Source organism: Mustelus asterias, chromosome 16 (assembly GCF_964213995.1).
Source record: "Mustelus asterias chromosome 16, sMusAst1.hap1.1, whole genome shotgun sequence".
NCBI classification, from domain to species: domain Eukaryota; kingdom Metazoa; phylum Chordata; class Chondrichthyes; order Carcharhiniformes; family Triakidae; genus Mustelus; species Mustelus asterias.
The window spans coordinates 80,444,302-80,458,587 of NC_135816.1; the positions used below are offsets into that span (position 1 = coordinate 80,444,302).

At 47.9% G+C, this 14,286-nt stretch overlaps 1 protein-coding gene across 1 annotated transcript in view; it reads left to right on the top strand.

Annotated features, from left to right (window-relative positions):
• LOC144505271 (SLAM family member 8-like) overlaps window positions 1–13,016 on the top strand; it is a 38,701-nt gene extending 25,685 nt beyond the window's left edge. Inside the window, exons 4-6 of the mRNA XM_078231326.1 lie at window positions 8,735–8,872; window positions 9,849–9,970; window positions 11,753–13,016. Of these exons, the coding sequence (XP_078087452.1) occupies window positions 8,735–8,872; window positions 9,849–9,970; window positions 11,753–11,848 (356 nt within the window). The 3' untranslated portion in view covers window positions 11,849–13,016. The remainder of the gene's footprint in view (window positions 1–8,734; window positions 8,873–9,848; window positions 9,971–11,752) is intronic.
• Window positions 13,017–14,286: the final 1,270 nt, after the last annotated feature.

Consider the following 14,286-nt stretch of genomic DNA (forward strand, 5'->3'; position numbering starts at 1 on the left):
AGCTCTAACAGGGTCTCACTATCCAATCAGTGTCAGGTCATAGACGGTTGTGCAGCAGAAAACAGACACTGGGTGAAAACAGGAAACCAAGAAGTAATTTTAAAATTAGATAGAGCCAAGCGCTGATGTCAAGGCCACAGTTATTGAGTAAGAGAGTGAGTGGAGCTGAACACACCATTCTCCTGCTTTCCTGGGAGAGGGCAGAGAGGAAATGGGGGACGGGGAATTGAAGTTCCGTCTGCAAACTGCAGACTTCTCTCAATCTTCCCACCACCTGAGACTTCAGCTCATAATCTCGGCCGCCCCTCAAACTGCCATGTGTTGGGGAGTCTGTGAGGTGAGTCTGTGTGCCAGTGTTCAGAAGAAAGTGCAGAGGGGGCAGCACGAGTTGTGCAGTGGGTTTTTCGGAGCAGGATTTAAATGTTGTGTATTGGGGGGGCAGGGTAAGAGGGCTGTCACCTTGGTTTGTGCCTGCCTAAGGATGAGGGTTATAGGGTCAAAGTTTGGGACTCAGATTCAGGGTTTTTAAGTGAGGGGTTTTGGGGTCAGAGCCACAGTCAGGAGCATGGTGTGACATCAGTCTGGGGTCACGGAGTGTGCACAGTGGTCAGAGTGTGACCTGGGGCCAGTGTGGATGGTTGTGATGTGCAGTCTGGGGTCAGAGTTCGCTGACACTGAGCGCAGCCAGGGACCAGGGTTCACTGACCGTGTGAGCAGTCAGGGGTCAGAGTTCACTGACTGTGCGCACAATCAGGGGTCAGAGTTCGCTGACTGTGTGTGCAGTCAGAGGTCAGAGTTCACTGCCAGCATGTGGAGTCAGGGTTCACTGCAAGGCTCTGTAGTCAGGGGTCAGAAGTCACTGCCTATGTTCGTAGTCAGGCATCAGTTTTGGGGTCAGAGTTCAAACCATACCCTTCAGTCTTGGGTGGTGGCCTCTGGTGATGTTTTGGATCAAGTAATGATTGAACAACCCATGTGAGATAAGAGATTATACGTCACATGTGCTGAGACAGAGTTCACTGATTGGAGGGTGGGTGATGAAGTGGATCATGGGGCCTAGCCAGAGATGATTAGATGAGCCTGAGGAAGATGGGTGGGGCCTGAGTGATAAGGAGTGAGGCCAGAGGGAATGGGGCTTGTGGATGAGGAGGCCGGATAGGAGGAAGAGATGAAGGGGTCTGTGGGACAGCAAGGGGCTTGAAGATCGGTGAGGCAAAACTGTTTGAGGAGTAGCTGGTGATGAGGGAGGTGAGAAATAATCAACTATAACCGTCCCCATGGTAGTTTTCCCCCTATAATGGGCGATCCTTCAGGGAGCATGTGATCTGGTCAAACCAATAGAGTGTGAGTGCAGGAACCTGGGCCAATTGAGAGTGAGGGCACGCACTCCCAGGGCATTGGCGGGACTGGACCTGTACCGTTGTGCTGTTTAAATCTACATAGTTCTCAGTCAAAAAACCTTTTAGTTTGTTACTTGCCACATCAATTCACCTCGAGCTGCTGTAACCTCCTTTAACTCCTACACACCTCCCTGTCTCTGTAATCTCCTCCAGCCCCTAAAACCCTCCCTATCTATGTAGCCTCCTCGAGCTCCTACACTCCTCCCTGTCTCTGAAACTTCCTCTAGCTCCTACAACCCTCCCTATCTCTGTACCTCCTCCAGCCCCTACACCCCTCCCTATCTCTGTAACCTCCTCCAGCCCCTACAACCCTCCCTGTCTCTGTACCTCCTCCAGCCCCTACACCCCTCCCTATCTCTGTAACCTCCTCCAGCTCCTACAACCCTCCCTATCTCTGTACCTCCTCCAGCCCCTACACCCCTCCCTATCTCTGTAACCTCCTCCAGCCCCTACAACCCTCCCTGTCTCTGTACCTCCTCCAGCCCCTACACCCCTCCCTATCTCTGTAATCTGCTCCAGCCCCTACAACCCTCCCTATCTCTGTAACCTCCTCCAGCCCCTACAACCCTCCCTAACTCTGTAACCTCCTCCAGCCCCTACAACCCTCCCTAACTCTGTAACCTCCTCCAGCCCCTACACCCCTCCTTATCTCTGTAACCTCCTCCAGCCCCTACAACCCTCCCTGTCTCTGTAATCTCCTCCAGCTCCCAACTCTTCCGCATCTCTGTAACCCCCTCCAGCCCCTACAACCCTCCCTATCTCTGAAACTACTTCCGGTGCCTACAACCCTCCGAGATCTCTGCACTCCTCCAATTCCGGCCTCTTGAACATCCTACCGATTCCCATCGCTCCACCATTGGCAGCTGTGCCTTCAGCTGCTGGGGCCCTAACTCAGGAATTGCCTCTCTAAACCTCTCCAGCTCTATCTTTCCTCTATCTGCCTCTATGTTTTTCTCTCTGTGTCGGCCTTTAGTTCTATCTCTCTCGCTCTCTGGCACTGCCTCCATCTCTCTCTCTTCAGTTCTGTCTTTCTCTCTCTCTGTCTGTTTCTCTCCTCACTCTGCAGCTCGCTGTCTCTGTCTCTGTATTTCTATTTCTTTCTGTCTACCTCTCGCTTCCTCTATCTCTTTCTCTTTCTGTTACTCTCTCTCTCCTTCTCTCACTTACTCCTCCTTTAATAGTCCTGAATATCTGCTTCTCTGTCTCAGTGTTAAATATAATTTAATTACTTCCATAGAGAATCTTGCAATGATGAACTGAAGGTGCTGTGTAAATGCAGAACTATACATTACGTTCTGCATATTGCTGGGGCTAGTTTGGGTAAAAACAGTTTAAGCTTCACTCTTGCAGCTATGAGAACTTGTTGGCTGATAAACACAGCACGGGAAGTGGTTTCGGCCCTAACTTCCTCAATGGATCTCTGTACACTGCCTGGTTTTTCTGTATCTAACCCCGTGCTGCTCCTGTCCCGGAAGCTTTTGATGGAGACAGTGCAGAGGGAGACTTGCTCTGTAACTAACCCTGTATTTTACCTGTTCTGGGAGTGTTTGATGGGGACAGTGCAGAGGAAGCTTTACTCTGTATTTACCCCCATGCTGTACCTGTCCTAGAATTGTTTATTGGAGACAGTTTTAGGGAGCTTTACTCTGTATCTAACCCCGTGCTGTACCTGTCCTGGGAGTGTTTGATGGGGACAGTGTAGAGGGGGTTTACTCTGTATCTAACCCCGTGCTGTACCTGTCCTGGGAGTGTTTGATGATGTTGCAAACTGAATGCTGGGTAAATGTACCCTGACTAACTTGACCAGTTTGCAGTGACCCTTTATAACTCAGGCCTGTTACACAATGACAGAGACAAAAGGGACATGAGTCAGGTGAAGATCCAACACAACTTTATTAAACTCTTTATCAAGGAAAAACAAAAATATTTATCAGACTCTACTATTGTACTTTAGTAAACTTTATCAACCTCTATCAATCTCTTCACAGGACTCCTCAGTAAACAGTCTTAAATCTTTAAGTAAACAGTTTCTAATCTACACTGGCAAGCAACTTCTGGCACACACTTCCAAGGATTCGCTACACCCTATCCACAGGTCCCTATCACTGAATTAGAACTCTTTGTCTGAAAAGACTGGAAATATCTGTTCAGTAACACTGGGACAGAATATTCCTCATTCTTTGAGGGTTGGCGGAGGTTTCAGGTTCTGTAGTCGTCGATTTGGCCTTCCCCTCTTGTCTAGGGCTGGTTCTGGTTGTTGGATCATCTCACAGGTGTGGTCTTCTGGGCCTGGTTAGTCAGATGATGCTCACCATGGGATACCAAGAGCTGGAGATGCTGAGCTGCTCTCAGCTGTCAGTCTGGAAACGGCACTGAAGAAGATAAAAAACGCAGAAAGCGCTTGGGCTCCAAGTTAATCCTTTTAGCCCCTCTTTTCACACCTACCTCAAACGTTCAGTGGCTTGTGTCCAATAGTAGCATCAGGTGGGGGCAGGATAATCTAATGAGGTACTACTTTCAGAGGGAGTTCCTGAGTGAGAGTGTGAGGGAGCCGGAATGACATCAAAGAAAGAACAAAGAATAAAGAAAAGTACAGCATAAGAATAGGCCCTTCGGCCCTCCAAGCCCGTACCGTTCATGATGCCCTAACTAAACTAAAAAAAATCTTATGCCCCTACTCAGACCGGATCCCTCTATGAACTTAACATATTTTATCCAGATGCCTCTTAAATGTTGCTAATGTGCCTACTTCCACCACCTCCTCTGGCAGCACATTCCAGGCCACACTCTGCATGAAAAACCTCCCCCACATATCCACCCTCTGTCCTTGAACCTGTGCCCCCTTGTAATTGACATTTCCACCCTGGGAAAAAGCCTCTGACTATCCACCCTGTCTATACCTCTCATAATTTTGTAGACCCTCTATCAGGTCCCTCCTCGGCCTCTGTCTTTCCAGTGAAAACAATCCCAGTTTATGCAACCTCTCCTCATAGTCACCACCCTCAAGACCAGGCAACATCCTGGTGAACCTTCTTTACACTCTCTCCAAAGCTTCCACATCTTTCTGATAGTGTGTCAACCAGAACTGCACACAATGCTCAAGATGCAGTCTGATCAACATTTAAAATTGCTGCAACACGATTTCCTGGCTCTTGTACTCAGTGCCCCAGCCGATGAAGGCAAGCATGCCATATGGTTCCTTAACCCCTTGGACCCCATGTGTTGCCACTTTTAGGGAACTGTGGACCTGCACGCCCAGATCCCTCTGTATATTAATGTTCCTAAGAGTTCTGCCATTCACAGTATAATTCACAACTAAGTTTGATCCTCCTAAACGCATCACCTCACATTTGTCCGGATTAAACTCCATCTGCCATTTCTGTGCCCATGTCTTCAATCTATCTATATCCTGTTGTATCCTCGGCACTATCAGCAACTCCACCAATCTTCGTTTCATCTGCAAAATTACTAATCAGACCCCCCACATTTTCCTCCAGATCATTTATATGTACTACAAACAACAGAGGTCCCAGCACTGATCCCTGCAGCACACCACGAGCTACAGATCTCCATTCCGACAAAAACCCTTCCACCGCTACTCTGTTTTCTATAACCAAACCAGTTCTGTATCCATCTAGCCAGCCCACCCCGAATCACATGTGATTTTAGTTTTTGTACCAGTCTGCCACGTGGGACCTTGGCAAACGCCTCACTAATGTCCATAAAAACTCCATCCAGAGCCCTTTCCTCATCAATTATCTTTGTCACCTTTTCAAAAACTCAATCAAGTTGGTGAGAGGAGCAGATGTGACGAGAGAAAAGATAGTTGTAAGAATAATAGTGGGAGATTTTAATTTCCCCAAAGGGCCTGAACGGGGTGGAATTTGTTAAATGTGCCCAAGAAAGTTTCCTGAATCAATGTATAGAGGGGCCCTACTCGGTGGGGTGGGGTGGGGGTGGTGGGTGGAGGGGGGGTGGGGTGGGGGTGGTGGGTGGAGGGGGGGTGGGGTGGGGGTGGTGGGTGGAGGGGGGGTGGGGTGGGGGTGGTGGGTGGAGGGGGGGGGGTGGTGGGTGGAGGGGGGGGGGGGGTGGGGGTGGTGGTGTGGGGGGGTGGGGGGGTGGTGTGGAGGGGTGGTGGGGGGGGTGCGTGGGGACACCTCCTCTTAGAAAGCGAGGTAGGACAAGTGACTGAAGTGTCAGCTGGGGAGCACATTGGGTTCAGCGACCATAACACTATTAGTTTTTAAATAGTTATGGAAAAAGATGCGACAGGTCCACAGGTCCTATACTGGAGTAGGACCAATTTTAGGGCCGTTAGGCAGGATCTAGCAGAGGTCGATTGGGTGAGTCTGTTTGAAGGGATAGTAATAACTGGCAAATGGGAAGCTTTTAAAAGTGTGATATCAAGAGTCCAGGTCAGTATGTTCCTGTCAGGGTGAAGGGAAAGGATGGCAAGTTTAGGGATCCCTGGCTGGTGAGGGATATTGACGCTCTGGTCAAGAAACAGAAGGAAGCTGGGTTTAGACAATCGGGGACAAGTGAATTCCTCGATGACTATAAAAAGTGTAAGAGTTCACTCAAGAGGGAAATCAGGAAGATATGAATGGATCTGGCAGGTAAGGTTAAAGAAAATCCCAAGAGGTTCTATAGTCTATAGTAAGACTAAAAGAGTGACCAGGGAGAGAATAGGCCCCCTTAAAGGTCAGCATGGCCATCTGTGTGTGGAGCCACAGGAGATAGGTGAGATATTTAATGAATATTTCTCCTCGATGTTTACTAAGGAGAAAATCATGGGTGCTAAAGAAATAAGGGAAGCAAATGGTGATGTCATGGACCACATGCATGTTACTAGAGAGGAGGTATTTACAGCCTTAAAGCACATTAAGGTGAATAAATGCCCTGGGCCTGATCAAGTGTATTCTCGGATCTTGTGGGAGGCTAGGGAAGAAATTGCAGAGGCCTTTGCAGAGATATTTGCTTCATCTTTTCCACTGGCGAAGTTCTGGAAGACTGGAGGGTGGCTAATGTTGTTCTTTGTTAAAGAAGGGCAGCAAAGTCAAGGAATTACAGGCCGGTGAGCTGGACATTAGTGGTGGGTAAGTTACTGGAGGGGATTCTGAGGGACAGAATCTACCAGCAGTTGGATAGTCGAGGTCTGATTACAGATGACTTTGTGTGTGGAAAGTCATATCTGACAAATCTTTTCCAAAAACTCTAAGAGGTAATCAAGAGAATGCTGTTTAAAGTTGAAGTTTATTTATTAGTGTCACAGGTAGGCTTACATTAACACTGCAATGAAGTTACTGTGAAAATCCCCTAGTCGCCACACTCTGGTAACACTGAGGGAGAATTTAGCATGGTCAAAGCATATAACCAGCATGTCTTTTGGATTGTGGGAGGAAACCGGAGCACCCGGAGGAAACTCATGCAGACACGGGAGAACATGCAGACTCTGCACAGACAGTGAGCCAAGCTGGGAATCGAACATGGGTCCCTGGCGCTGTGAGGCAGCAGTACTAACCACTGTGACACCATGCCGCCATTGAGGGTAGGGCAGTAGATGTTGCCTGTATGAACTTTGGCAAGGCCTTTGGCATGGCAGACTATTCTGGAAGATTAGGTTGCATGGGATCCAGGGAGAGCTAGCTAATTGGATTCAAAATTGGCTCAATGGTAGGAAGCAGAAGGTGATGGTCTTGTTTTGTTTCTCGGACTGCAGGCCTGTGACTAGTGGTGTGCCTCTCAGGGGTCGGTGTTAGGGCCCTTGTAAGTACTTACGTAAATGATTTGGATGTGACTGTACAAGGCATGGTTAGTGAATTTGCGAATGATACTAAGTTAGGAAGAATTGTTAATAGTGAAGAAGGTTATCTAAAATTACAGGGGGATATTAATCAGTTAGGTAAGTGGGCCGAGGATTGGCAAATGGACTTCAATATAGATTAGTGTGAGGTGTTGCACTTTGGAAAGTCAAACCAGGGTAGGACGTATACAGTGAATGGTAGAACCCTGGGGAGTGTTGAGAAACAGAGGGACCTAGGAGTACAAGTACATTGTTTGTTGAAAGCGGCATCACAGGTAGACAGGATGGTGAAGAAGGCATTTAGCTCACAGGTCTTCATCAGTCAGGACATTGACTATAGGAGTTGGGACATTATGTTACAGTTGTATAAGTCGTTGGTGAGGCCGCACTTAGAGTATTGGGTACAGTTTTGATAACCATGTTATAGGAAAGACATTGATAAACTGGAAAGAGTTTTACGAGGATGGTGCCAGGACCAGTGGGCCTGAGTTATAGGGAGAGGTTAGCCGGGACTTTATTCCTTGGAACATGGGAAAATGAGGAGTGACCTTATTGAGGTGTATAAAACCATGAGGGGCATAGATAGGATGAATGCGCAGAGGCCTTTCCCAGAGAAGGGGAATTGAAAACTAGAGGGCATAGGTTTAAGGTGAGAGGGGAAAGATTTAAAAGGGCAACTTCTTCACGCAGAGGTTGTTGTGTATATGGAATGAGCTGCCAGTGAAAGTGGTTGAGACAGATACAATAGCAACATTTTAAAAAGCATTTGGATAAGTACATGGATGGTAAAGGATTAGAGATATGGGCCAAACACGGGCAATTAGGACTGGCTAGGACGGCACCATGGTTGACATGGGCTGAATGACCTGTTTCCATGCTGTATTGCTCTCTAACTCTATACAGTCAGTAATATAGAGGAGAGGGGTTACTGAGTGACAGTGTGAGGGAGCTGGATTAACATCAGTAGAGATACAGTCAGTAAGTAACACAGGGTGCTGGGAGAGAGGGGTTACTGAGTGACAGTGTGAGGGAGCTGGATTAACATCAGTAGAGATACAGTCAGTAAGTAACACAGGGTGCTGGGAGAGAGGGGTTACTGAGTGACAGTGTGAGGGAGCTGGATTAACATCAGTAGAGATACAGACAGTAACACAGGGTGCTGGGGGGAGAGGGGTTACTGAGTGACAGTGTGAGGGAGCTGGATTAACATCAGTAGAGATACAGTCAGTAACACAGGGTGCTGGGGGAGAGGGGTTACTGAGTGACAGTGTGAGGGAGTTGGATTAACATCAGTAGAGATACAGTCAGTAACACAGGGTGCTGGGGGAGAGGGGTTACTGAGTGACAGTGTGAGGGAGCTGGATTAACACCAGTAGAGATACAGTCAGTAACACAGGGTGCTGGGGGAGAGGGGTTACTGAGTGACAGTGTGAGGCAGCTAGCTACGTGTAGTCCGTGTGCTGCTGTGTCTGTTTGTGAAATTCATATTGATGTCATTCTAAACTCTAATCCTCCCATTCGCAACATTCAGAAACTGACTCATCTGGAAGTTTCCCGTATGAAATAACAGGATATGTAGCAGTGCCCATCATCATCATCCTGCTCATCTTTTGCTATTGTTCCTGGAAGAATAAAGCTGCATTAAGGAAAAACTGTTGTATACATGAAGGCAAGTTTTGGAAATACTTCTCTATGTTTGGGAGACTCATGATCCTGTGACAGGGAGAATTGCAGCAGTGGATGGCGTAGGAGTGAGGTGGATGGGAGAGAGTGAGGTGAATGGGATGAGTGAGGGGAATTGGAGGGAGTGAGGAGGATGGGAGGAAGTAAGGTGAATGGGAGGAGTGAGGGGAATGGGAGGGAATGAGGGAAAATTGAGGGAGTGAGGGTTGAGCAGAATGGGAGGGAATTACGGGAATGTGAGGATAGAGAGAAATGCAGGGAGTGAGGCAAACAGGAGGGAATGAGGGAAATTGAGGGAGCGAAGGGGAAGGGAGGAAGTGAGGGGAATGGGAGGAGGGAAATTGGGGAGCGAGGGGAATGGGAGGGAATGAGGGTGAAGTGGTAATGGGGAAGTGACTGACTGAACATGACGGGTGGCAGAGTTTGTGGGAGAATTGTGAGGAAGTTGCCCAGTGGGAAGAGGCAGGAGTGTAGCTGACTGCAGAAGAACACGTAGAAGCATGATTGGAGACGGCAGGGGATGAGGGTCAAGGGAAGGAGTGGTCTCGTGAAAAGAGGGGAGGATTGGCGAAGGCACAGCGTGAGGGAGTTGGGGAGATGGGAACAAGAGAGCAAGGGGCAGCAGAAGAGGACACAGAGCAAGAGGGAACAAGGGAGGAATGGGCAGGGATGAAATCTCAGGGGACCAGATAGGTTGCGGTAGAGTTTTGGCAGCTGGTTAAGAATGAGGTGCCACAGGGAAGGGGGCAAGAATTGTGAGGCAGGAATGGAGAGGACATGAAAGGAAGGGCATCGGAGGAGAGCACAAGGTTGGAGGGAGCAGCAGTGAGAAGACAGGACAGCATGGACAGGTTGTGGAGAGGTGGAGGGGGAGTGGGGAGTGAAGAGGAGGGACATGTACGATGAGGTTTCATTGACGAACTCCCACGTTACTCACTATTGTCTATTCTTTCCTTTCAAAGGTTCGAATAAGTCGGGAAGTGTGCAGGATCCCACAGGTCCTGAGTCACAGACCATTTATGCGTGCGTGCAGGCAGGGAAAAGTCATGGAGAGCAACGCCCTTCCCCAGAAGGAAATGAGATGGTAATGGGAAATAGGACACACATTTCACCCCCAGGGCCCGTACATTCACTGGATTCCTGATTCCCACTCAATATCTAACAATCTCCTCATTGGAACCTCACCTGCTGTACTGAATCCCGGAAATGCACGGATAGCAAGATTCCAGTGTTCCAATGAAGCCTAAGGTTGCCTCACCTGTCTAAATAACATCCAAGACTGAGAATGGCAAGGGTGGTGGTTAGCGTGGAAACAGCAAAAGCTCCAAATCCCCTCCAAAATCTCTCTCAGGCACACACACATCATCCCAATCATGATATGTATCGACAATTCCTTCATTGTCACTGGGCAAACTCCCTCCTAAACAGCACTGAGGCATGTTCAATGAGATTACCTTCACTGGATCCCCCACTCTCAACATCCTGGGTGTTACCGTTGACCAGAAACTGAACTGGACCAGCCATAAAATACTGTCGCTATAAGAGCAGGTCAGAGGCTGGGAATCCTGTGGTGAGTAACTCACCTCCTGACTCTCCAAAACTTGTCCACCTTCTACAAGACACAAGTCAGGAGCGCGATGGAATACTGTCCACTTGCCTGGATGAGTGCAGCTCCAACACTCAAGAAGCTTAATGCCATCCAGGACAAAGCAGTCCCGCATGATTGTTGTCCCGTCCACAAACATCCACTCCCTCCATCACCGATGTACAGTGAAAGCCGTGTGCACCATCTACAAGATGCACTGCAGGAACTCACCAAGGTTCCTTGGGCAGCATCTTCCAAACCCACAGCCACTACCATCAAGAGGGACAAGAGCAACAGATACCTGGGAACACCAGCACCTGGAGGTTCCTGTCCAAGTCACTCACCATCCCGACTTTCCATCACTGCAGCTGGGTCAAAATCCTGGAATTCCCTCCCTAACAGCACTGTGGGTGTACCTACACCACATGGACTGCAGCAGTTCAGGAATGCAGCTCACCATCACCTTCTCAAGGGGCAATTAGGGATGGGCAATAAATGCTGACTGAGCCAGAGAGGCCCACATCCTGTGAACAAATAAATAAAAGTTGTGGGCAGAATCTTCCCAAAAATGCAAGAAAACTAGCGTGAAACCTGTAACTGCACGGCTGACTTTTCCTATTGTATTAAACAACACTCATGCAATTTCAAAGGGGAAGTGAGAATCAGGCAGTCAGCTGCCAGGGTGGGGCTGAAAAAGTCAGCAAGGCCAAGAATCCCAAGATCGACCCCCTTTTTAAAGGGCCGCCTATCTCTGATTTAGGTAAAAGGACCCCCTCCCACAAGGATCTGAGTGACCCATCCCACTATTAGCATCGACACACACACCCTTCCCTCTCCCCCTCCCTCCACAAGGCATCAGTGCATTTCTACTGCATTCCCTGCCACCCTCACCGCCTGGGGGCTCTATTTATCTTTGCACTCCCGACCTGGTCATCACGACTGTTTTTGCTTTTGTCAACCAGTAGTGATTAGTGCCAGTGTGTCGTCTCATCGCCTGGGTGGGACGTTACAACGAGGGGGGATGTCGCGGCAGTAAGCACACTAATTATATTATAATGTGTTATAATATCTGCTAATCAGGCTCGCACCCTTCCACACGACCTCCTCATGTCATCGCAGGGGACAGGTAAGATCTCGTTCTGAGATCTCGCCGGCACAAATCCAGATTTTGGCTTCTTGCTGAGATTTAACGGCCATTTCAGTATTTGTGCCCACGGATAAGGGGGTTCTTAGATCACAGCCATTTCTTCTTTCAAAAATATTTCTCTGCTTTTTCTTTAGGTTCCAAAGCAGTCAGAGTGCTTGGAAATGCCACTCACAGTCTACGATACGATCAGGAACCCTGGAGTGCCAGAGCCTGAACTGCTGGATAAATAATGTGATTAAGTTCTACCCAGTTCAAACCAGGATGGGTTCAGATTTCTGCCTGCTCTGTGTTGTGTGAACTGAACCGAGCCTGTCTCGACAGGAAGCAAGGCTACGACTCGACTTTGCTCCCAGAACATAGCATCTCACCTATGCCAGATTTTTTAAATTACTTATTTCATAAGGCCCTTCAATTTGTTTTTGACACCCTCTTGCTATCGCCTCTATAACTCTTATAGGAACCCACCGCAAGAACCCCCTCCGATGGCACCGTTAGATCCTACTGGCAGGAATAGCTGGAAAATCCCATCCATTGTAATCAAATGTGTGCTTAAGACAGAGTGACACAAGAATATAGATATGTGTCTACATTCATTTTAATAAACAAGGACATAAGGACATGCGGAATTAGAACGGGAGTGAACCACACAGCCTCCTCAAACTTGCTCCACCATTCCATATGATCATTGCTGAATTACTACCTCAGATCCACCCAGTCTCCGAGAGACTAATAACCTGTTTGACTCAGCCTGAAATATTCAAGAATGGAGCATCCACAAACCCCTGGGGACAGCATTCCAAAAATTCACAATTCTCTGACTGAAGAAATTGCTCCTCATCTCAGTCCTAAATGACCATCTTTTAAGATTGTCTCACCATTCCAGATTCTCCAGCCAGCGGGAAACAGCCTCTAGTGTCTACCCTGTCAAGTCCCTTCATAATCTCAGAGTGAACGGTATTGTCATTGGGCTAGTAATCAGAGGCTAATGTTCTGGGGCACTAGGTTAAAATCTAATGTTCTGGGGCCCTAGGTTAAAATCTAATGTTCTGGGGCCCTAGGTTAAAATCCCACTCCAGCGACAGCTGAATTTAAATTCAATTAATAAAAATCTGAGATTAAAAGTGAGTCTAATGATGATCACAAAAACCATTGTCAATTGTCATACAAACCCATCTGGTTTACACATTATGATGCAATCAGGCGGGAATTAGGAAGCATAGGATGGGAACAAAAATTGTCAGGCAAAGGCACTAATGATAAGTGGAACTTTTTCAAGGAACAAATACTGCGTGTCCTTGATAGGTGTGTTCCTGCCAGGCAGAGAGGAAATGGCCGAGTGAGGGAACCATGGTTCACAAAAGAGGTGGAATGTCTTGTCAAGAGGAAGAAGGAAGCGTATGTAAGGTTGAGAAAACAAGGTTCAGTTGGCTCGATGGAGGGTTACAAGTTAGCAAGAAATGAGCTGAAAAAGGGGCTTAGGAGAGCTAGGAGGGGGCATGAGAAGTCCTTGGCGGGTTGGATCAAGGAAAACCCCAAGGCTTTTTACTCTTATGTGAGGAATAAAAGAATGACCAGGGTGAGGTTGGGGCCGGTCAAGGACGGCAGTGGGAAGCTGTGCATGGAGTCAGAAGAGATAGGAGAGGTGATGAATGAATACTTTTCTTCGGTGTTCAGCAAGGAGAGGGGCCATGTTTTTGAGGAAGAGAGGGTGTCACAGGCTGATAGGCTGCAGGAAGTAGATGTTCGGAGGGAAGATGTACTAGCAATTTTGAATAAACTGAAAGTTGATAAGTCCCCTGGGCCTGATGAAATATATCCTAGGATTCTTTGGGAGGCAAGGGATGAGATTGCAGAGCCTTTGGCATTGATCTTTGGGTCCTCACTGTCCACGGGGGTGGTGCCAGAGGACTGGAGAGTGGCGAATGTTGTTCCTCTGTTTAAGAAAGGGAATAGAAATGACCCTGGTAATTATAGGCCGGTTAGTCTTAATTCGGTGGTCGGTAAGTTGATGGAAAAGGTCCTTAGGGATAGGATTTACGACGATTTAGAAAGATGCAGCTTAATCTGGGATGGTCAGCATGGATTCGTGAAGGGCAAGTCTTGCCTCACAAATTTGATTGAATTTTTTGAGGAGGTAACTAAGTGTGTAGATGAAGGTAGTGCAGTTGATGTCATATACATGGATTTTAGTAAGGTGTTTGATAAAGTCCCCCACGGTCGGCTTATGAAGAAAGTAAGGATGTGTGGGATAGAGGGAAGTTTGGCCGATTGGATAGGTAACTGGCTATCTAACAGAAGACAGAGGGTAGTGGTGGATGGAAAATTTTCAGACTGGAAACCGGTTACCAGCGGAGTGCCACAGGGATCAGTGCTTGGTCCTCTGCTATTTGTAATTTTTATAAATGACTTGGAGGAGGGGGCTAGAAGGGTGGATCAGTAAATTTGCTGATGACACCAAGATTGGTGGAGTAGTGGATGAGGTGGAGGGCTGTTGTAGGCTGCAACGAGATATAGATAGGATGCAGAGCTGGGCTGAAAAATGGCAAATGGAGTTTAACCCTGACAAATGCGAGGTGATTCATTTTGGTAGGACAAATTTAAATGTGGATTACAGGGTCAAAGGTAGGGTTCTGAAGAATGTGGAGGAACAGAGAGATCTTGGGGTTCA